Genomic DNA, 24,764 nt, shown 5'->3' with positions numbered 1-24,764 from the left:
AAAAAAGAAAAGGGGAACAATCTGAATGTATTGCTGCCTCAGCCTTATTTAAATGTTTCAATAAGAGATAGTTGAGGTGTGTGTACGAGTGACTGGAGGAGGGGAGGCGAGGCATGTTTTGTTTAACACCAAACTTCTTTGTTTTCATCATCACAGAAACAAATTTGGGAGTGGCCCTGGGGGAAGCCTTTACAACATGCCACTCATTCCAAGGTTTCAATTGATCCTGTTGAAGAGGCTGATTTATTTTCTTCGTTTGTATTGGGAACGGGTGACAATCTGAGATTGCTCAATGTCTGCAGCAGGCACATGCTCTTCCAAAGTCTCTGCTGATTTCATGGACAGATTTAGAAGGGATTTTCCCCCACAATGTGAACAGACTGAAGGTGGCACTCTAACATCTTTGGTAGTGACACAAACTGGGCACTTTTATTTCCATAGGTTTCAATGTGCAATAGAAATATTTACTCAGCTATATTAGCTTGGACAGGAAGCAGGGATATGCTCAAAAATGGATTGAGACTACAGATGCTAATCTACCTCAAAGATGTTTCACTCTCCTGCCCTGAGTCCCAACAGAGTAGCTTTGGACAATTCTTGAGCTTTTATCTTTTGGCAAGAGTTGAAATTTTGTATCTGCAATTTAGTATGTTTATTATTTCTACAGCACCATAGGTTTGCACAGAATATTACAAATACTGTTGTGAATTTACTACTTTGGAATTATATATGCTACCAACTTTTCAGTTAAGTCTAATGTTGGTTGGCCTTAACATGCAGTGAATGCATTTAAGCATCATAAATAATTGACTTTATGCCAGTTACTATATATTCAGACAACTTAGTTCCTTTAAAGATGACCTCATCTCTTGATGTGTTCTTAACTAAAAATAATTTCTGTGTAAAGAGGTGTGAATGGCAATTTTGATGCTACACATTGTACTTGATACCAAGGAGTTAAATCTTGGTTATACAACGTCTCTTGTGGTGGATAGGAATTTGAGCCAGTGTTTTGTTTAAAAAAAGAAAAAAAAATGCCATCCTAATTGAGAACAAATCTATAAAACACACTAAATAGATGTGGTACTACATCGTTTCATGTGTAAAGGCCAATTCAGTTACTACGCAATGTGCAGAAAAAAGTCAGCAGTTATACTTAGAAAACCAAATGTAAGATTCAAAAGGATTTAGAATATAAGTAGCCCTGCACAAATATATATCAGATGTACCATATTAATTTTTAATCAAACACAGTGAGTTGATGGATTATGAAGTCCAGTTCACTGCAATATTTTTTTAACTTTAGTCTGTAATTGCTTTCATAAGGTTGTTCAAACCTCCAAGATAGGTCTTTTTCCATTATTTGTTGTCAATTCCCAGGTTTAGAAAAAGTGGTGCTGGAGTTCTGAGCTGTTCATCCATATGCTATGATTCTGTGTGGTAGTTTGATTGGTCTTGTAGCTAAAAATCAGGATTATGTGTTAGGAGACCTGGGTTCCGGTCCCATCATTGGTGTAAACTTCTTGTGTGAGTTCACTGTCTGTTTGCTCATCTGAAAAATGGGGATAATGATCCTCTACCTCAGCAATGGGGTTGTGAGATCCAGCGTAATGCTGGAGAAGTACAAACTGGAAATATGGAATTGCTTGTTCTCTTTGATGTATAAATAAATCATCTGGTGCCCTACAGTCATTATGTGAGCACTGAAAGTGAGGAGAGTTTTACCAAAGTAAAGGCTTGTTATAGACTTCAGGAGTCAGCACACAATGAAGGAAACGTGGTATGGAGCAGACCGCCTTGGGAGTGCATTCTTGAATTGTTTTAAGGATAAATATTTCATAGTGCAGAAATTACCATAAAACAATGAGAAAATGGTTAGCAGTGCTCCACATGGACTTGAATTGTAAGCTGTTACAACCCCCCCTTGCTCCCTGCCCAAGGATCTAACTTCTGTGCATCTGGCTAAATCACTGCAGATGTTTGTTTAAGATAGATTTTAAGTTAGATCAGTGCCTCATCAAAAGCACTTTTATCTGGAAAGTATGCTAATTGTGCTGCAAGGCAGATAGTCCAGTGCTCCTTATGTTTCCCTGGAACAAAGGCATAGTTCACTCTCTATATTGCTTTATAGTCATCAAGGAAGATCAGGTGATGTCTGAATAATAGGGGTAGGGTAAGGGAGTGTCCACTTCTCCTGTTGGCCAGACATTGGCATCCATTCCACACACAAATGACTAATACAAACTTGGTGCAACTCCTTACAAATTGTCTTATCTACCCATTCTCTCAGTCTTGAGAATTTGGTTGCTGCTTTTGCCTCCATTTACTCTAGCAGTCTCATTAATACTAGCCCCATTAGTATAGCTGTAGCTGTCAGCCAGCGTCTGTCACAAACTGCTGTTTATAGGCATTTGTAACTGGTCTGTACAAATTTGCCTTGCTCTGGAGTTTGAGGTATGTAGAACCAAATTTTCACTGTTCATTTTTACTATCTTCATTTTGTGTGCACAAACCACTTTATGCAACTTCAGTGCACTGACAATTATATGTGCAAATATTTGATGTGCTGCTTTGCTCTCTTTCCATGCACAAATGAACGTATCACATAAGCCTTCAAATACATATTTGATTACTGTGAACAAGTGTTTGTGTGTGTGTGTGTGAGAGAGAACTGTATACACAGATGCACATTTTATTTTAAAAAGGGCCTCCTTCTGATCACAAAGATTCCCTAAATAATGCTTATCACTTGAATAGCACTTTTCATCCATAGATGACAAAGCAGTGTACCAAGAAAAGTACGTTTCATTATCCCCTTCTTGACGGAAGGAGAGAACGCAGCATAATTCAAATGAATTGCCCACGGTCACAGAGCAGATCAGTGGAATGGCTAGGGATAGAACCAGGACTTTTGACTCCTAGTACATTGCCCTGTCCATCCAGAAGTAAGCAATTCACAAATAGATGTGATCAAGCCAGCATGCTAAAAATAGTGTACCGACAGCAGCAGAAGGGGCTAACCCCTCACCCCAAGGATGTACCCATCTGAGACACTAAACCCCTCCTGTTGGTCATGCTGCTAAGGTTCCATTTTCTTATTAGGGTACTAGGTCGATCAGAACTAGCACAAATATTTGTTTCCCAGCTGGGAATTCCACCCCCACCTTGAAGTGTAGATGTATATCCAAACTGGGTTGAGGAACAGGGTATATGCTTCAGGGGAGACAGCCATAGAGGTGGGTAATCAGAATCAAACAAATCTTGTGACTACACAATAATGGGCTTGTGTCACCACTGCGTTACCCCAGTGTTTCACTGATATAACTCCACTGGAGATCATTGAAACGACGAAGTAACATAAGCAAAAAAGAAAAATAGATAATATAGCAGTGAATCGTGACCAGCATATTTAGAATTTGACTCCTAAAGCCTGCATTTGTGAGTGACTGAAATTACCTTTCTGAAACCTAACAACTAATGTTACTTTTAAAAACTGTGCTCACACATAAATTTCCACCTGGAGATGCCAGTTGCACAGACAATCAACATAATTGTATATAGAAATGGCCAGTCTAACATCTAACTAGATATTTGCACATACAGTTGGGCAAGCTGCCCATGCATATTGTGCAGATGCAATTGTTCACCTATAACTTCAGAGTTCTGAGCCTCAGTTTGGCTAAGTGTTACCATAGCAATATAATGTCCAATCACGAGAGGAAGGCTGGCATTTGAATTAGTTTTATTTGGTGGAGTCTTCCATGCAAAACGTATCCCAAGATGCTTTAGAGAGTTAGCTAATGTAATTACATTGTTAGATAATAACTAATAGCCATGGAAGTGAGGAGATAAAAGATATGTTTGGCAGAAGGCCACTGGCTGCTGTAAATAGTGTGTCGCAGGCACACTGGTCTTGAGCTTTGGATTTAGCTAGTTAAGCTGTTTGTTCCATCATTAATTTAAGAGCTTGGGTGCACATCAGCAACTGCTGTGGAGGGAAGCAATTGCTCGACCTAATCATCTCCACAGAGGACTAATACATCCTACCCTCTAGGAGATAAAAACAGTATGTGCCCTTCCGAGTGCTTCTGATGGAAATACAAGCTGGCTTTTTTTGCCAGCACTTTGCTTATCCCAATTGATTTTTTTCTGCTTTGTGCGGTCGACCATTTAGGCCTGGGTTTCAACAGAGATAAATTTTGCAGTGATTCTGCTTCTTTGTTGGAGGGAACAAAGGAGGAATAGCAGTGGTAATTAGAAGGGAGCCTTCCTTACAGCTCTGTGTTCTATTAAATACAGAACATCTCCAAAGCAATCCTAGTCAAGGGGAAACGCAACTATGACCTTCTCCCCTTTACTGATCATTTTGTTTAGCGTAACAAAGACATCAGTGCAAGTTTTATTTTCTCCCAATATTCTCCCTCCACCCCACTCAGTCTCCAGGTGTCGGTCCTTTTTATTCCACTCTGCTTCTTCTTTCACTCTCTCGTCCTATTTTTTTGGATAGAAGGGCTCAGCAATCAGTGCCACTGCAAGAATCAGCCCGTTAGAGGCATTTGAGATTGCCATGCTTTAACATCTCGAACAATAAACCCAGAGCTTCACCTCTGCCAAATACGTGCCCATTCTTTGACAGGAAAAGCGATGTGAGGGGGAAGGGGGGGGGCCTAAATTCAAGTCAATGTAAAAGGTTAAGTTTTTGTGTAATACCACAAACACTGATGGACCCCAAAGCACTTTGCAGACCGGGTGTATGTTCTATACAGGAGCAACATCTTCTAGTGCTGAAATGCAGCCACCTCAGGGAAAGTTGGGCAGCAGCTCTTTAACAGTGAGTGTTTTAACAAGAGCTCAGGAGAAGGTGAGGAAGAATAACATTACATTGAATTTGAAACCAGTAGGAGAATTTAGGTAAGACAAATAAGTTACCCGATCGGGAATTTGTCCAGAACTCCAGGACTAACATCCCTATTGTTGGGAATAGTGCCATGGATTTTAATGACCATATCTGTTTTAGCAGCAAAGAATCCTGTGGCACCTTATAGACTAACAGACGTATTGGAGCATGAGCTTTCGTGGGTAAATACCCACTTCGTCAGATGCATGTATTCATCCACGAAAGCTCATGCTCCAATACGTCCGTTAGTCTATAAGGTGCCACAGGACTCTTTGCTGCTTTTACAGATCCAGACTAACACGACTACCCCTCTGATGCATGTTTGTTTTATATCCCATTTACAAAATTTGGCAGCACAGTACCTTACGCTCTGCTGAGGCACTGGTTTAAAGTCTATTGGGCTAGATCCTCTGCTGGGGATGCACATCAACTGAGGATGTGGCCTCCTATCTGTAGTGCTCCTCCTACAAGCCTAAATCTGAGGTTAGAGAGCGATCTGCTGAGTCACCAATACCACTTACTTCCTCCAGTCCACAAAATGACCATATACCACTTGATCCAGCATCACTTCAGAGACAGGCTGGTCTCTCTCACTGGATACATTTCACAAAAACTAGGTGGATTTCGTTTCTATTAGCACATTGATGATCATTGTTCTAACGTGATCATCCAAGGGCAACCATTTGCACAATCTTTGAACAATTAATTCTTCCATCCAGTCCAGCTGTTAATGATATAATGTGGCCTGGTTTCCTTAAATAATTTACAACGAAACAACTAGAACTAGGTGGACGGAAATGGTGAACAAGGGAACCTCCTTTGGGCAATCCTACAGCAGCCCTTCTTCATGGTTATTAAAACTGGATAGTGTTTGTCTGTAATGAAATTATCTCACCTGTGACAGCAATTGTCAGCCCTTTGACTGTTTTGAAGATACAGCAGTTGTGGTTATTTTATATTCAAGTGCTGTTTTACTCTGCCTCTGGGAATGGTGTCTATATAGGGAGATCTCTGTAGTTGCTTTCTTCATGTGAACGGACAAGGTAGCTAATTAGAAACCTACAGGAACATGAAAAGTCAGTTTTTTAATGCCACTAGTCTGTTTTCACAGACAGGCTAAGCGTGAGGAAGTGGGGGGCACATTCCTCCCATTTTTGAAAAGGTAGACAATGTGAACTCCAAGTGGAGGGAATTGCATCTAGCCCATTACTGAAGGAAAAGTTAGCCTGATGTGAGGTGGAGAAAGAAACCATCTCACCCCACAAAAAACACATGCATCATGCTTTTCATTTTCAAAGCAGTGTACTCATCTATTTTATGGGCATGATTTTTGAAATGGCATACTGCAGAAATTCAGATGTTCTGCTTTTGCACTTCTTGGAAACCTTCAGACAGAAGGCTGTAGTAATGCAGTTTGCTTGACAAACAGTATTGAATTAACCCTCACAATAGCCCTACAAGGTGAGTAGGTCTTATGCCCAATATTCAGATGAGTAAATAGAGGCTCAGAGTAGTAGTAATGACTTCCCCAAGGCCACATAGCACATCAGTGACAGACCTAAGGCTAGAACCCAGATTTCTGTGCCTCTGTATCGTGAACTACGAGTAGCTAGGGAAGTGGAGGTCAGCTAAGCCGCGCTTCACTGTTCCAATGACCGACACGGGCGGTAAGAAGGAACTGAAGGGTGGCTGGGTCGGCAGGAGTATATATCTGGCGCCATAGCGGCGCCACTCCAGGGGACGCCCAGCCGACCCACCGAGTGTTGCTAGGGTAAAAATCTTCCGACGAACGTGCACGCGGCACGTGCACACCTAACTGGAATGGATATGAGCAAGCACTCAAAGAAGAACATGGTTACTCCATCTTAAATTTATCAAAGGGTACCCTCTTTCTGCCCATTTTAACCATTGGACATGTTTTTAACTGAGGTTGCATTAGAAACCTTTCTTAGAACAGACTTTCAGTGGAAGCAAGGAAAAGCAACCACTTCTCAGAATGCATTACATCTGCATCATGCACTACAGCTTCCTCTTTTTTTTTACATTTCCAATCATGGACATTTTAAGAGGCTGGTCAACATCGCCCCCATGTCTGAGATTGTAATGATATTTGCTTTATAGGGACTTTTCCAACTTTACCTAGAAAAGAGCTAATCTGAAACCCAGCATTGTGGTTAGCCAACTTCCGTCAGTGGCTTTAGTCAGTTCGTCTGTTTAAACAGAGGAAGCTGCTACTGTGACGGGAAGAGGGAGCTGACTGCACAGCCAGGATCGTGATGCTTCGGCTTGTAGGAGGACCACAGCAGACAGTACATAACAACCTTGGTATGCAGGATGCCAGTAGTAACGGGTGGGGAGCGTGGAGGCAGGGAAACGAATTAGGAGTGAAGCTTCAAGTTTATGGCTCACTTAGTGTATTTAAAACAATACCAAAACTTGTCACCAAAAGATGTAAGGCTATCTCTTTAAAGAGACCGTGGTGCTTGCTTAGAGTGCAACAGAAACTAGATCATCACGGGAAAGCTTTTCTTCAACCTCGAATAGGATTTTTCTGTGCAAACGGGATCCTGCTGAGAAACGCACAGGTTTTCACATTCGTGACACAGGGATAGACTGCAGTATTCACGGACCCAGCAGGCTTGTCAGCAAATGGCCCTTTAACATTCCCCTTTTCGTTACTGATTCATTTTTCATCATCTTAGTTTTCAGGGTTTAGTGTTTTTTTTTTTTTTTTTTTTTAGTGTTTAAAAAAAAGAAATTTGGGCAAAATTCTAGAGGAAGGTGCCCTTATTCCCTTGCTTCTTTTTGTGGTGCTGGTTATCTTTTTAAAAACAAAATTAAATTCATTCTGTTTTCTCTTAAGGTAGAATGGAGGGAATTAGAACTGTGTATGTATGTACACGTATTGGCTATTATGCCTTTAGCTCTTTATTTTAGTAGTAAAGGGGTCTGGACAATTATATTGGGTTAAAAAAGGATGTTGGGGGAGGGGGGTTGTAAGTGAAAGGGCCCATCCAACTTGCAATCACTATGCTTTACTGCAGGGGTTCTCAAACTGGGGGTCAGGACCCCTCAGCAGGTCACAAAGTTCTAACATGGGGGGTCGCGAGCTGTCAGCCTCCACCCCAAGCCCTGCTTTGCCTCCAGCAATTATAATGGAGTTAAATATATTAAACAGTGTTTTTAATTTATATGGGGGGGTTGCTTTCTATGTGAAAGGGGTCACCAGTACAAAAGTTTGAGAACCACTGCTTTACTGCATTATTTTGGCCCTTTAATCCTTCCCTGCTTGATACCTGCCCATCCCTTCAGCCAGACTTGTTGTTTGACTGGGCATTTCAGTTCAGTTACAGCGGAATGTTACCAGATAAACTTTTGAGTGTTGGCCAGACATACAAGCTGTGTATAATGAAGCAGCAGTGAAGTGATTAAGCTATCTAAAATTGATTGGCAACATGTGGTACATACTGTCTTGTGGTAAAAATACCTCTATAAACAAAATTCCTACATAGCCTGTTAAACCTTAGCAGAGATTTTTAAACTTTTCATAATAATTACAAATAGTACTCGGTTCTTCATCCACAGATCTCAAAGCACTGTACAAATGGAATCAATAGCATTATCCCCTTTTACCATTGAGGGGAAACTGAGGCACAGAGGTGACATGACTTGCCCAAGCTCACCCAGCAGGCCAGTGGTATCTCTTTATACCAGTACTATCAACCCCAAGTGTTAAAATGTCATATCTCCCAAACTCATGATATTTTGCCAAAATGATATATTTTGGATTCGTTTTATTTGCTGTCTGTTTTCTGAGTGATCCATTAGGATGCCTGGAGGTCACGTTTTCAGTCCTTCTCCACAATTATGAGGGCTAGAATTTTGTTCTTTGTTTCCCCCCACCCCCTCTGGTTAGTGAAACATGAAATTCTTGTGTTTTTTACCCTGCCTTCAGGAGTTAGGGCTTTAAGAAAACCACCAAATATCACAACACTTATGATAAAATCATGAGAGTTGGCAACGCACTCATCCTGTCTCTCTCTTTCTTGGATCAGTTTTTCTACCTATTTCTGATCCCGCAGAGCACTTCCCTTTTCCCTAGTGATCAAATTACACCCCCATTGCTTATATTGCAAAAAATTTCAACCAAAACTTTTTGATTTTCAGCTGGGGCAGTATTTGGGTGTTTTCTCCAGAACACAAGCATTTTGTGACAAGTCATTTTTTTCCTGTCAAATAAAGTTTTGACAAAATTTTCCACAGCCCTAATTCTCAAACACGACCATTCAAGGCCACGTCTAGCATGTTCATCTTGATTATGAGCTTGAAAAGGTGTCATAATGGGAGACTGTAGCAATAAAGAAGCCAAAAGGATATACTGGATGTCTTTGCAAAGCAGTATTTAAATACTTCATTTTTCCCTTGTGAAGCAGGTTTGGCTTAAGCAGCCAATTTAGAGCTCAGTTATAGCAGTTCAAGGAAGAACTCCTGTATATCTGTGGATGGGAGACTGGATGTCAGTGGGCTCTAGAATTTCTGATTCTGATTTCTAACAATGGTTAATGCATCTTCAAGTAATAACTATGGCCAGTTTGTAGTAGAGGACTCATATATTATGGTGGAATATACCTGCTCTTAAGGGTGAAGGAGAACATAGGCTATAAAACCTTTATCCCTCTTGCTCTTCAGTAACTATTAAAACCTGCAATGCTGTCCCGTCTCTCCAGTGATAAAACTCTGTGGTGAAGCAGTTCTAGAAGCTTCTCAACAGGGTGCAAATAAAACTGAAAGTTGGAACTATTAAGAGCTTGTGACTGAAGATTTTCACATCCACAGCCACACATGCACAGTTTTGTTCTTGTCTAGCAATAATCATGTTCTTGTGTCTGAATTCCAGGAAAGAAACCTTGATTGGTTCCCTAGGATGCGCGCCATGTCCCTTGTAAGCAGCGATTCTGAAGGAGAACAGAATGAACTCAGGAACTTGCAGGAAAAGCTAGAATCTACCATGAAGCTGGTTACTAACCTTTCTGGCCAGCTGTCAGAGCTTAAAGATCAGGTAAGGAAGTTCTAGCAAAACGCAAGTTGCAGTGAGATGGATTAGCTATTAATAAACTTCAGTTAGATGGAGAGTACTGGGGCCTCCCAGTAATTAGGGGAAATATAGGGGAAAATTAGGGGAATATACAATCACTTGCTGTAAAGCTGGGGATAGAACGGCATTTTGGATTAAAGAGTTTTTTGTAAAATCTGGATTGATCTGTATTGGGAATTGGATGTTTACAATTTAACTGACTATACAAACAATGTGCAGAGCTCTTTGTTCACTGCTGCCGCAATGAACTAGCTAGTTTAGAAAAATCACCAATCCAAATTCCAGTCAGACAGGCAACCAGCCTGTCCAGTTCTAACAGAAGTAAACATTTTCCAATTTACCCATCTTTTGAAAAGTCCGAAAAACCAAATCAAATTCATATTGTGAGCTGTGTATATGATGATTTCTTACCCTCACAGTATAGATCAACCCCCCAAATGCTGAAAATATCTTGTACGATACTGCCCCTTGCCTTGTATAGTAAAGATTACCCACTGCAACTTCATTTTTGAGTCAGTGTTACTCAGCAGACTTTGTTGTAATACACTGACTTCTAGTTGGCAATAACACTGCAGTGAGAACTCGAGGATTTGAATGTTAACTTTTGTTCTAGATCAGGAGTGGGCAAACTATGGCCTGTGGGCTGGATCTGGCCCATCAGGGCTTTGGATCCGGCCCACAGGATTGCCATCCCCATGATGCCACGGGCACGGGGCCGCTCCCAGAAGCGGCTAGCACCACATCCCTGCGGCCCCAGGGCGGCGGGGGGCGGGAAGGGGTAGAGGGCTCCCCATGCTGCCCTCACCTCCAGGCACTGCATCCCGCAGCTCCCATTGGTTGGGAGCGGGGAACCGCAGTCAATGGGAGCTTCAGGGGAGAAGCCCGCAGAGGTGGGCAGCGCACGGAGCCCTCTGCCCTCCCTCCCGCAGGGGCTGCAGGGACATGGTGCCGGCCGCTGCCAGAAGCGGTGCAGGGGTCAGGACAAGCAGGGCGCCTGTCTTAGCCATGCTGCCACCCCGGAGCCACTCTAGGTAAGCAGCGCTGGGCCGGAGCCCACACCCCGCCCCCCTCCTGCACCCCAACCCCCTACCCTGAGTCCCCTTTACACCCTGCACCCCTCTTGCACCTCAACCTCCTGCTCTGAGCCATCAAGTACCCTGCACCTCTCCTGCACCCCAACGCCCTGCCCTGAGCCCCGTCACTCTGCACCCCCTCCTGCACCCCAACCCCCTGCCCTGAGCCCCCATGTACACCCTGCACCTCTCCTGCACCCCAACCTCCTGCTCTGAGCCATCAAGTACCCTGCACCCCTCCTGCACCCCAGCCCCCTGCCACTCTGCACCCCCTCCTGCTCCCCAACCCCCTGCCCTGAGCCTCCTCCCACACTCTGCACCCCCTTCCATGCCAACCCCCTGCCCTGAGCCCCCTCGTACAACCCACACCCCTCCTGCATCCTGAGCCCCTTCCTGCACACCACACTCCCTCCCGCACCCCAACCCCCTGCCCCAGCCCTACATTCATGGCCCTGGATGCAATTTGCCCACCAGATGTGGCCCTTGGGCCCAAAAGTTTGCCCACCCCTGTTCTAGATCCTTCCTTTACATAGTTATTGCAATGGTTCTTAAACATTTAAGGTTATATTTCTTTTAGAAACGTTAGTCTTTCCTGTGATTGTGTGGCCTGGCAAACAATGAATATTTTATTATGGATGACATGCCAAGGTGAAATGAAAGTTGTACAGAAAGTTACCCTTTATGAAATTTTTACTATAGTGGATTTTATTGTATTCTGGTCTTGGAGTGTGTGTGTGTTTTGTTGGAAGTCTGTACACTGCTAAATCCCAAAATATGCAGAAATATCCGCAAACTCTTACGCAACCTAGTGACCACTCTCTTTTTGTTACGTACTAGAGGTACTTGTGCCTACACTATCGGTACGTGTGAGACAGCAAAGAAGGCAGCTCCAGCACTTAACCACAGGCATCCAAAAAGGGAGTCTGATAATTTACTCTGTACTTCTGAACATTGCCCTAAAATTGCTTTTATTCCGTTTTCAACAGCAACGTTCCTGTGAAGAGAAACTGAAGGAGTGGCCCAAGCAACATAGTTCTTGGTTCTCTATTCCCATTTTCCTCTGTTTAAATGGACAGAGACCCTCAAAGAATCCTTTAAATAATTATTTAGACAGTGTCTCTTCCCTTTTTATGCTACACTTCCTGTAGGCCTACAAATGGGAGATCTTGGCCCACATGGCAAAAATCCATGTTTTTGGGAGATACTACCTGGAGCAACTGCAGTCATGAGATCAATACAGTTCAATCATAGGTGCTTCTTTACTATTTACTGTTAACAGCAGAAACAGCTTGGGGGAGGTTCTTTTGAACCATATTCATCTCAGAGATGGGCCTCCCCAAGAAAGCCCAAGTGCCAAAGCCCTTTTCCATTTTGTGCTTGAAGTGTCCAACTGAAGATAAAGGGAGAAATGCTGTGGCTTGTCTGAAATTTTATATGGAACAAAATTACCTGAACCAGAAGAACACGCCGATGCCTTAATTAATTGAGTTTATAGATGTATACATTGGGTAAAATTCTTTGCTAACTTGCACCTCCTGGAATCCCAGAGCAGTTGATGGAGTTACACAGGCCACAAGTAGCCATTGAATTTGGCTCATTATCTCTTCAACTTCTGATTTTTTTCCTGTTGTAAAATGGTTGACAACTTTCTCCAATACTAAACTGATTGGTTGTTGCCACTGAGCCTCTTCCTAGGGATGTTTCTATTATTGTGATTCCCATTTTAAACTGGGATTAGTTCCACTTTGAATTAAATGAGATGCACCATGCTGCAGGAAGCAACTATTATAATCCAAACCTAATCTATATTAGAAACAGAATGTTATCCTTCCGGAGATAATAGTTCACTAAAGACAAATACTACCTGCCTGGCACACATCTATAACCTGCACCATGCTTTTACACAGTCTTCCTAACTGGCAAAATTCCTGTTGTTCAGGTCTCCATGTACTGCAGCTAAAGTTACAACTGAAGGTTTTATGGTCCATGGGATATACTCTTGCCAGCAGGCTGGCTAGGAAAAACACCATGTAATTGAGCACAGAGTATGAAGTGAATTAAAATGTTGGTGGTTTTTAACTGAACTATTTTATTATATACTTGCTTTGTAGTTTCAAAGTAGTACACTGTGCAAGCAGGATAGGAGAACCCAGCAAAGAAATCTACTATCATAAGTGTGTTTTCTGTGCTAGTAAATTTACATTGATAAAGTAGTTAGTCTCTGCAAGAGGGTATTGGCTGAGATGCTTGTCATCCTTTTTTTCCACTCTGTGCTCTGCTTTTCTGGTGGTGAGAATCAAGTAAATGCAGGGGTGGTCAATAGGTGGACCTTGGGCCAAATCCAGACTGCCAGATGCTTTTGAATGTATTACCATACAGTAATATTCTTAATACAGTAGTCTAATACATTTTCGCATGGTGCCAAACATATATTTTCATCACATATCTCCTTTTAACCTTGTGCTTGATGGAACCACTGGCACAGATCAAACTTCCTAGATACACATAAGATTCTACTTGTTCTGTCAACACTCTATTTATTATCCCTTTGCCAAGGTGCAACCATTTTTCGTCTGAGCATTTATTGTAAGTCCAAGTCGACTGCAATAGTTTTCCAAGGTAACGAAGAATATTATCAGTTCAAATGTGTCTGCCAGTTGCACAACATCATCTGCATGGGTTTACAAATTTAACTCTAGATCATCCAATCTCCAGCCCTCCAACTCATCTAACATTTGGTTTCCAGTTTAAGAACACAATGAAAAGTAATGGTGATTCCAAGCCCCCTTGTCTGACATCACACTTTGACTTGACCCAGTTGCTTAATTTTTCACCAGTGATGGCACTGCAGAAGTCTTCATAAATAGCTTTTATAACTGCAATTATCTTATCTGGAGCTCCAGGATTTTGCTACTTTCCATAATGTTTCTCACCAAACCAAATCCTCTCTTATCTATGCCTCAATATACTCATTGGGTAGCTATCGTGCCACTTTGCCTGGAAACAATTATCTTAAACATGTGACGTAGGTCTTCCTGTTAGAGGGTCTGACTCATACCCACTGCAGTCAATAGGATTCTTTCCACCCATTTCAATCAGGCCTTGGATCATGCCCCAAATGTATTTATTTCCAAAGCTTGCAACTTTTCACTGCCCAAGCACTAAGAACCTTCCCTTGTTCTTTGTGAAAATGAGCTTTTAGATAGCTACTTCACTGCAAAGGCTGAAGAGGAAACCAGCTTCACTAATGTGATAGCTCTTAGGAATTCCCTTAAGTACTGTCACTGAGAGAATCCTGCTTAAGTTGCAGGATGCTCCAATTATGAGACAAAACCAGTACATCTCTCCATCATATTAGGAAGACCTGTCTCCAGGAAGAGGAGCTAGCTCAGGGATTGTTCTGAATTAAATAAAAGGCAAATCTTTCATTCATTTGCTTTGTGATCTGACTGATCCTACAAGTTTCTGGGAATTGTAACTGTCATTAAAACTGAAATTCTGTGTGTCCACTTTGAAAATGCCTTTGAAATAAAATAAAAATGCACCAGGAACAAATGAAAAGCTGACCTTTTTTAATTCATTACTGTAAATGAGTATGAAGCACTTCCAAAAGGCATTAAAGCAACAAGCTACAAAAGTAACTCACTCTCAGTTAAGTGTGATGATCAAGACAAAAATTGCTTCATGGGGTCTTTGACGCTTGTAAACGTCATACTAGAATGATGTGATTCTGCATCTAGGTTTCATTTTGTTTTCAACTTGCATTTAGTCAGCTTACGCTGTCTTTAAAAAAAAAATTCCTCTTGTTAACTAAACTTACATCAAAATTTAGCATTCTGCTTGTCAATTGCTATACTTTCCTCATTATTTTACCATTTTGTGTGCCTCCTTCATAGCTAATTGTTTGAATCCAATTGCTGCTCAAAACCTTGCCCCCTCTGAAAGCATATGTTTTATTAATTTGTCCAGTGGAAATAACAGAATAATGGAAATAAAACCTACAAATAGATTTTCTCTGTTTGTATTAAGTAGTTAATTTATAGATTCAAAAATATAACGCAAATTTCAAACCCCATATAGCATTAGGAAATCTAGGGGTTAGAATAGGGGAACTGAGCTAGGGCTTGGGTGCTGCTCCACTCCTCTGGTGTGACGTTGAGAAAGACACAACATGATTCAGCTCCATTTGAATCCGTGTCCTTCCATGAAAGTAAGATTGAGACCTTTACCCATTGGTTAAGGGAGCATATTTATAGATATGTACATCGTAGAGGTGATTAGATTAATTAAGGATGTTTAAAATGATTTTCAGTCCTCTAATGAAAGGTGGTAGTAAAAGGATCATTCCGAAGATTGTTCACGGCAATCCAGGCGGGTTGACTCATCTTGCCATGGCAAACTCCAAACTTATTCAATGCCTGACCTTAGAAAGGGAGAATTTATTCAGTCTCTGAACATACAGATTTTATGTAAATCTGTTCAAGTGTGTTTACTGGTAGAGAGCTGAAAATGCAAACAGGCTATCTGTTATCTTGGCATTGATTTACTCTATCAATCATGTTAGTTGGTATTTGGAGTGAAATGTCTCAAAAACGAAGAATTACACTGATTAGTAACCTTAGGTCCTTGCATGAATATAGATAGGATAGAAAAAACACTATTTGGTTCAAATGAATTCCAAGCCAAAACAGGGGCCAATAACAATTCATATGATATGAAAAATGGTGGAAATTCACATTGTAGCTCAACTTCTTAATGAAAAATTATTGTATAAGCTGTATCTGGTTCGGATGCTGAATTTTGGTAATCAGAGCACTATCTACAGACTGGTTTCTTACAACTTGCTATTCAGTGTAAATGTTTATTATATTAAAGTAACTCCTAAAACAGAACAGAAGGAGCATTGATTAAAAAATTCTAAGTTGACAGATGCATAGTAGCCTGGCTCCATTTATATTTAAGTCTCAGTATGCTCAGTCCAGGGGAAGAAGCAATAAAAATGGAACAAGATTGTGGCCCTTCTGTATGTCGACCAAGTAATGCCATGGGGGATGAGCAGTAAGAAGGTTGGGTCTCAGCACTTTTATGTAAGTCTTGGAATTTGCAGCCATTGTGATGGTAATGTGATGAAGGCTGAATCGTACCTATGTTATCAAAGGAAGAATCATCTGGTGTTAGACTGGAGTTGGGGAGCCCGAGTTCTACTCTCTGCCAAAGATATTCTGTGTGACTTTGGGCAAGTCACTTCAGGCCTGCTGTTCAGATGTGCTGAGCACTTACAACTCAGCACCTTTGAAAATCAAGCCCTCCGAGTTTGTCTATAATGCAATTAAAAATCCACAGCTGGCCAATGTCAGCTCGCAGGGCTCAGGCTAAGGGGTCTATTTAATTGCAGTGTAGATGTTTGGCCTGAACCTGAATCTTGCCAACCCAAGTCACCTGACACAGCCAGCTGTGGGTTTTTAATTGCAATGTAAACACACCCTATATATTTCTGCTTCAGTTTCTGTAAAATGGAGATATTTACCTAATTCACAGGGGTGATGAGGATAAATTCATTAACGTTCATGAAATACTCATATACTAGGATGATGGGGACCACAGAAATGCCAGTGTTACTGATTAAATTGGTGTGTTGGTTCTCTCAGGCTTTCAGACTTTAGCAGATTTCTAACAAAGTGTTGGGAGAGGCTGAACGCAAAGAAACATGGATGATGGCAGCTTTGCAGTGCTCTGGATCACAATAATGAAGGGATATGCTTCTCTGTTAGGAGTGTCACTTTCTTTAGATCATGTACCTTCTTCCCTCTCAGATTTGTGGTGGTATTACATTTGATGTAAACTATTATTGGCAAACATCCAGAATTTTGGGACTGAGGTTACAGAAAATATTTTGTGGAAAAATATATAGTTTTGCTCCTGTGTCCCTTATTTTGCATTATTGCCTCATATCTGGGCTTTGGCAAATCATGAGGGATGTTTGCATTCTTGTGACCCAAGAGCTGAGGTATTGAAGTGAATTTCCACAAACGGTGAGATATTTCCAGACTGAGATGGATTCTCCCAACATACAGTACCCCTACTTTCCCCAAATAGGTTGTGGAAATAGTGGGAAGTCTACAGAGAATTATCAACACAAGAAGTTTCTGAAAGCAGCCATCTAGGTTTATTTTATGCCAGTAATGTGGCCCTTCAGAGAACTTTTTTTTTTTTTCAGAACAGCATCCGTCATCTCTGAATACTTAGTCACATGAGCAGGTTCACAGATATCCCTGCTGGGTTCACAAAACAGGGGCTATAATTGCCTTTTTAATCTATTCATGTTTGGCATAGCAGCCGGAAGTGCATTATTTGTAGAAAGTGGGTTTCAGAATAAACCCTAACCACAAATACACCAATGGTTCATTCTGTGAGCTGACGTACAGGAAGTGTCTCGGTTTAATGAGCAAACTTTTTAATTTTCCAGATGACAGAACAGAGGAAGCAGAAACAGCGTATTGGTCTCCTAGGACATCCTCCTCCCGTGAATGTGAACCCACAGCAACCAGCATAAATCAAAAGGGTCGCATATCCCTCTCAAAACAACATGAATAATGCTAAACAAGAGTTCAGATTCAACCACTAAGGCTGCTTCTATGTATGATTAGTTCATTTTGTAAATACCCTGTTTTTATATGTATGTATATGACTGCTACTATAAAAATCTGGGCATATGTATTGTAATTAGATCATGTTGGCATGTGATGGGGGTAATACTTGTGCCAAAAGTATGAAATTGCCTTTTATTGGAAGGACCATAGAGACCCCTTGAATTGCACTTGAAAAGGATTGACTAAAAAGTATGTGACTTGTATTTTGTATTTAAAAACGAGAATAGCTGGTATTTATGTTTTTATACAATTGTGCAATATTAAATATGCAATCACAATATACTGGTAACTCCTGAACATCCTAAAGGGAGTGCACATCTTTGAATCTGGTGTGTTAGTACAATGTAATAAATAGTTTAAAATTACAGGTGTAAATGAGGGTGCTGCCAAACTGTATTCCTGGTGTTTCATACCCCTGGGCACTTTTGTACCATGTGTGTAAATATCCTGAAATGCCATATCTGGCTGCCTCTTCCTCCCAGGGTTAACATTGGGAATCTGAGCTGTTAAATTGGTATACATTTAAAAAAAAAAGAAAATTTGGTTCTTAAATATTCTTTGGAAGCCTCCAGATTATGAGGTGTATTTCAAGTGATTATTTCTTAAATACAGGGGGCCCCAGAAGCTCAAATGTTAGTTTTTGAAGAATTCAACAAATTTCTTAAAGGGAACTTTTTATGCAAAATTAAGTTTGGGATGAAAATACACTGCTGGTAAATCAGTGTAATTTCTTAGAGTTCTGTGCCATATCATTTAGAACCCATAAATGATGGTTTCTGAACTTAACATTCCCCATGTAGCGTTTTCTTTTTTGGTTTGTTCATTAGAGACGCACATTCCCATCCAGGAGTATCAACAAACATGCATTGCACCACTGAAGTATGAACTATCCTATTTTAGGACTTGTAGTTGAGCACTGACATAGGTAGTACTTATGAAAGAGCCTCTTGTTTGGGGTTGAGTTTGTGTTTTCCCTCCATTTGGTCACTTTTGTTCCTGGTGTGAAAAATCTGAAAGGAACCTCTTTTTTTTTATATCTGTCACCTAGTTTTGTACATGGACCTCCTTTTACAATAGCTAAAATTCCTCTGCAATAGTGTCTAAAACAACAGGAGAGTTATGGATGGAGAGCTGCGAAAGTTTGTAAATGCATAAATAGAAATATTTAAATAAATGATGCAGAATAATACTGTACGGTTGACAGACTGCTGGTAGTTTGTTCCCTTCCCATGGAATTGTATTAGTTAAACCTGCTAGCCTAATAAAAGGAACATGGATTAGGATAACATTCCTCTACATGAAAGCCGCACGATTGGGTAGCTAGAATACTTTAAAAGGTAAGAATTTTCTTAGAATGCTGAAATGAACCATTGAGGGGGTGATCTTTTATTAACAGAGCAAATAATTGGCCTTTGACAGTGGAAGCTACAGTGTTCTATACATCTCTCTAGGGATGGTTCTCAGGCTTTTATGATAGATGCCTTAGCTCAGGGGCTCTTCATCAGAGCAAGGAGAGGGAGCCTATGTCCCAGCAATTGTTCTGTCCACCACGTGCAGGTGAAACCTGCAAGAGAGCTTAAAACACGTTCAAAACCCAAGCACTGTGCTCTCAAGAGCAATCACTACAGATCAGAGTGCACACACTTGACTGGGAGGCAGCAGGAACTAGCTGTGGTACAATTAATAGGTTCTTAATGTGGTAAAAAGATACAGTCGTCTGCAAAGGGTAGGAACCGCTGCTCAAAGTCATAATGAAATATAATTTGCAAAGAATGGGAGGGGCGAGGGAATCCTGATTAATACCATTTTAGCCAGAAATATTTTTATGACTTGAATTTTTTAATTTCTCAAGTATACCAACAGCTTCGTTTTACTTTTTGCCCTTCATTCTCCCCCCCCACCCCCCACAATTAACGCTGTCTGACTAAAGCTATTTTCTTTTAATGTTTAGTTTTGCAAATGAAACTTGTGATGCACCAAGTCTTTTGGTACTTTGGTTATTTATTGCTCTAGTGGATGTTCCATCCAGTAATATTTGTCATTTTCCCCCACATCACCACTGAATCAATCAATGAAAGAATCAAGTTAGTCTTGTGTCTTGTGTACCTTATTCTCTCACATCTCCCGTGTGGGGGGAAAAAACTGAAGGGAAAAGGTCCCATTGGCAAAACTCCCATTGACTTCAGTGGTGCTGGATCCTGGCCATAACAATGACTGGGGCTTCTAGGCATTACTACTGTACAAATAAATAATAAAAATGGGACCAAAAAAACCTCCCAGCTTCAATCACAGCCAAGTTTAAGGGGATTTCAACTCATGATTCAAATTTTGCTGACCATGCCTACCTGAACTTCATAAAGAGACAAACTGAGAACCTTTAAGTGCTACATTTATGTACTGTTAATCTTTTGTGTCCCACAAAAACCGATTGTGCAACTTACTAGAGAAGAGCTAAAGCACTATTTGCATATCATGGACTGTAAATGATAAGGAAAAATTTCTCCAGCTCTAAAATCAGGTGCCATCAATGCTTTTAACCCAAGATGCTCAATCATATCTTTAATCCGGGATTCAGCATTGGGATCCAAGGGGGGAATGACAACTTCAAGACTCTAACATCTATACGTTAGAAGACCTATGAGACCTACTGTCTAGCTCGTAAAACATTTTCTAACAGTATGATAAACCTTCCTAAAGACAGATCTGAAATGAACCAATATCTGGTATATGAAATCCTGGAAAAGGTGTGGAGTTGGTATATAATTTTTTTTAACTCAGTGGAATAACTTAACAAAGGTAACTTCCAGGAACAAAACTACTACTGCCAAACCACAGCCCTAACGTGAGTACAAAGTAAAGGACAGACACTCTGCCTTCCTTCTTGATGTGTATAAGGCCAAGGCTATGTTTTTCCTCAATGAGTAAATAATATGAGCCCCATAACTTAGTTTCCATCTCACTGGTAGGTAATTGGGGAAGAGAGAAGGGAGATGCTGTTTAAAACTTTAAATATTTCTATCGCAGTTTATATATATTTTATTTAGGACAGTAGATGAGACCAGACTTCCTAAGTATTTTTCAAACATATAAAAAAAAAATACCTTCTCCCCCCACTCAATCTATAGGAGAAACAGCTTGACTAGTTTTATAGGAGTTCCATTTTGTTTGGGTGTGAACAACTTAATGAGGGAAAACCAAGAACGTGCAACCTACTCCCCTCAGCCCCTGTGAGAAGCAAGTATTAATCTCTCTGCCTCACTTTCCATAGCTAAAAAGTAAGTGACCTGATGCAGCTTACAGAGGGTAGTTAGTTAAAGAATTAAGAACTCTCAAATTCTAATCTGCCTCCCAGTCCTATATGCACACCACATTTCTGATTCATAGGACTTTTTAAATGAGATTCCCATCTTTTAAAGTTTGGGGGTATAATAATTTGTCTTTGTCTGTGGCTAACCTGAACATGTTCTCCTGAAGAGGAACACAATCTGCTCATTTTACCTCACCTCTATAACTTCCCATTATTAGTATCTCCACTTATTTTTCACTTTGCATCAATGGGTGAATTGCTGGCTGAGAATTTCCTTCACTAATGAAGCAGGTGACATGCTAATCAAGACAATGCAAAAATGTTTAGAAAATATAGTTGTAATGCAGTGGTCCTATGATTGCTATAAAGACAGTCTAGACTTGTCATTTTACAGCCAATTGACACAGAACAGGACAAAGAAACTTGGATTACAGTCTGTGTGCTCACTGCAGGGACTTTCAATAGAACTTGTGTGATGGATACCTTGTTATATAATGGAGTCTTGATTGATACTTTGTCAGTCAAGTCATAATATAGCTCCACATAACAATTCAACTTGTCTCCAAGACTGGGAAATGCTCCTACACACATACTTAATAGGTTTTTTTAAATTGCCTATTGTATTTTTGAACAAGAGAAACTTATTTGGAGTACTTTTCCTTTTACGTTTAAAAGATAAGCAGCTGAAGACACTGCCTTGTGTTTTCTCTGTTCCATGGTCCTACTAACAATTCTTTAATTTTTCCAGACACTTATAACATGCCTAAAATGGTACATAAAAAGACTAACGCACAAAATGTATCACCTGCAAAAATGTCCAAAATGATCATTAAAAGTAGTTGCAGCAGTATGACACATGGAAACTTTGAAGATTCTAACATTGACTTTATTTTTTAAAATGAGGCTATGTTGTGTTGATCATCATGGGGCTGGTTTCCTAAACTCTGCAGTGTATACACCTTAACTTGTGTATTTTCTGACTTTAAGTGCTTAACTGTACAACCTTAAATGCTTGCCATCAAGTATTTGCATTTACAAATGAAATAACCATGTTGTTAATCTTTTAAAGATATGACTGATACTAAATCATGATAGGATGATTCTTAGAGTAGACATACTCTACAAATGTGAAGCTGACATTTGTACTGGTGAAAATGTGCTAAATATTGCAGGGAGGTGAGAGATCTTTGAGTCTGATATTTTAAACTACCTTATCCAGCTTTCTTCAGACTCAGTATTGTAATTCAATAAATGTCAAACATGTCTAAAAGTAAACTGAACTGTGTTCTTGTCCCATGCTATAGTACAAAGCTGATTTGTTTTTAGCAACTAGCAAAGATGCTGGAAAACCCCTACAAAGATTTCATTTTAAACAAAAAGTACCAAAAACTCCACCAGTTTTGCATCACAAAGTAGTGGTTAAAGTAAAGATTTGAGTAAAGCAGCATGTTTGTGGGTTTTGTGGGTGGATGGATCTCAGAATGACTATCAGTCTTTCAAAGGGGGAGATCTGCATGTCATCTCTGCATATGACAAGCAAAATCTATAGTGACAAATATCTTTCCAACAGCAGTCTACAACATTAGCCACATAACCCTGTTGCTATACCCAGTACTCATCATGTCAGCACTTGGAGTATAAACCCCCTTTTTTCAGACACTTTTATAACCAACGGTGAGATAAACTTAGAAAGGAAAGTCAAGTATGGAAGTGATACTAAAGCTGCAATCAAATGGCACTGCAAACATGCTTAGTTATATAAGATTAAAACTGTGATATGTGTATAAGGGACACTATATGAAATAGTTGCATTAATTTATTTATCCTACTTTTATGTTGTTCTCATGGGTACTTGTGGCACTCCTCTCTGTAGTATCTGAGAACTTGAGTATTGACTGCACACTGATGCTTGGAAGTGAAATTACGTCACACACTGAGGAAAAAGAAAACTAAAACTACTTGAATAATTATGCCAAATGAAAGGAAGTCTCAGGCAATTTAAATGCAGTCACAATCCCAGGATGTAGTTATTGTGTATGTGGAAACAAGCTGACAGCTGGCAAAAGCTCCATTAAAACATATGCTTCTCCCCCCCGACCACCAAAAAAAACCAAACAAAAAACACAACACAAGCAAGAACACCAGAACTTAGTTCAAACCAGCTTTTACATTTGAACAGCCATCATCTGTCAGATCCCTCCTTAAAATTCACTCCTACCTCTTTAGTGTTCCATCACCTGTTAGCTCTGTGATGCTATCTGTTCCCACTCTGGCACCTGGTCCCTTTTTTTTTTTTTCTCTTCTGTTTAGTGAAAAAATGTTTAGTGCCTCTGTCTCATTGAGGGATTGATTCTGCACTTTTCCTCCATGTTGAGTAGTACTTACTCATTGGCAATGGGACCACTTGCAAGGGGAAAGTGCAACTCTCTGCTAAAGAAAGGGTGCAGAATCCAGGCCCTTTGATTGTTAGCTCCTTGTTGCAGAGATTTTGTCTTCCTGTCTGTTTCCGCCTGTAGTGCTATATAAATAAATATATGGGGCAACAAATGTTAACTAACCATCCCTATCACCTATGTATTAATTTTTTTTAAACAAAATACGGTGGCTGTAGCTTACATTGCAGTGTGAATCTTAAGTAATGTAGTGGAAATAATATAGTTGTGCATTCCATTAACCTTTGTGTTTTCCCATTTGTTTTTACATCACTGTCTTTAGATGAGACTTGCTGAAATATAATCCATTATCTCTATAGGAAACTATTTATATATAGTATGAATGACAGAAGTAACCATGTACTCAGAAATCACACTGCAGAAAATTATCTCTCTCATAGTTCTATTGTGGCTGACAAGTTCATAAATGTAGTTTTATTTAGACATCATACAGATTTAATCAACATGCAATTCATAAATTTTAAGGGACCGCTATGATCATTTAGAGTAACTTTCTGCATAATATAAGCCATAGAATGTCACCTAATGATTCCTGCATCAAGCCTGATTACCTGTAATTGAACCACCCCATATCTTTCAGAAAGATATCCAATTTTGGTTTAACAATTCCACTTGGTGGAGAATTTATTACAATCCTTTGTACTCTGTTTCAATGGTTAATTGATCTCACTGTTAAAAATGCACATCTGATTTCCCATCTGATTTTTTTCTAACCAACTTCCAGCCATTGAATCTCATTATGCAATTGTCTGCTAGATTATATAGCATCTAGTATCAAAGATCTTTTCCCTGTGGAAATACAATATTTTGTATAAAACAATGTAGGCTGTGTCCCTTTAGGCAAACCATTTGGTTAAATAAAATAAAATATTCATCTTAACAATACTCTACAGAAAGGACATGCTCTCTCCTGAATTAAACACACATCCTCACCCTAAGTATGTGTAGCCTGAATTGTGGTGCAAGATGATGAGCTGATTTTAAAATAACTAGAAAACTGTAGGATTATCACACAAACAAGAGCTGTGGCGAGGCAGATTTAAGAGGAACTAATGATATGTTAATACAGATTAGATCCTTGTGTGGGTCTCTGAATAGGTGTTATAAAGTGGAAAAATAAACAGGCAACAACTTAAATTTTCCAGCTCTAAATGAGGAGATGCAATACATGAAACAGTGGCTTAGAGACATGGGTAGACAACATTAAGCAGCACAACTGGTACCAACTTGGAGGAAAGTCCCATTCTGTACATATCATGCTTGTGAAGAATTACATTAAAGTATAGTAT

The 24,764-nt window shown here is 40.1% G+C and overlaps 1 protein-coding gene across 1 annotated transcript in view; it reads left to right on the top strand.

Moving 5' to 3' along the window:
* The window catches only part of ITPR1 (inositol 1,4,5-trisphosphate receptor type 1), a 309,353-nt gene extending 289,550 nt beyond the window's left edge, over positions 1 to 19,803 (top strand). Inside the window, 2 exon segments of the mRNA XM_030568211.1 lie at positions 9,795 to 9,956; positions 17,532 to 19,803. Of these exon segments, the coding sequence (XP_030424071.1) occupies positions 9,795 to 9,956; positions 17,532 to 17,618 (249 nt within the window). The 3' untranslated portion in view covers positions 17,619 to 19,803.
* Positions 19,804 to 24,764: the final 4,961 nt, after the last annotated feature.

The sequence above is a fragment of the Gopherus evgoodei genome, chromosome 7, assembly GCF_007399415.2.
Source record: "Gopherus evgoodei ecotype Sinaloan lineage chromosome 7, rGopEvg1_v1.p, whole genome shotgun sequence".
Lineage (NCBI taxonomy): Eukaryota > Metazoa > Chordata > Testudines > Testudinidae > Gopherus > Gopherus evgoodei.
Note: the sequence above shows the minus strand (reverse complement) of the source record. Positions and strands in the feature narration are given on the sequence as shown.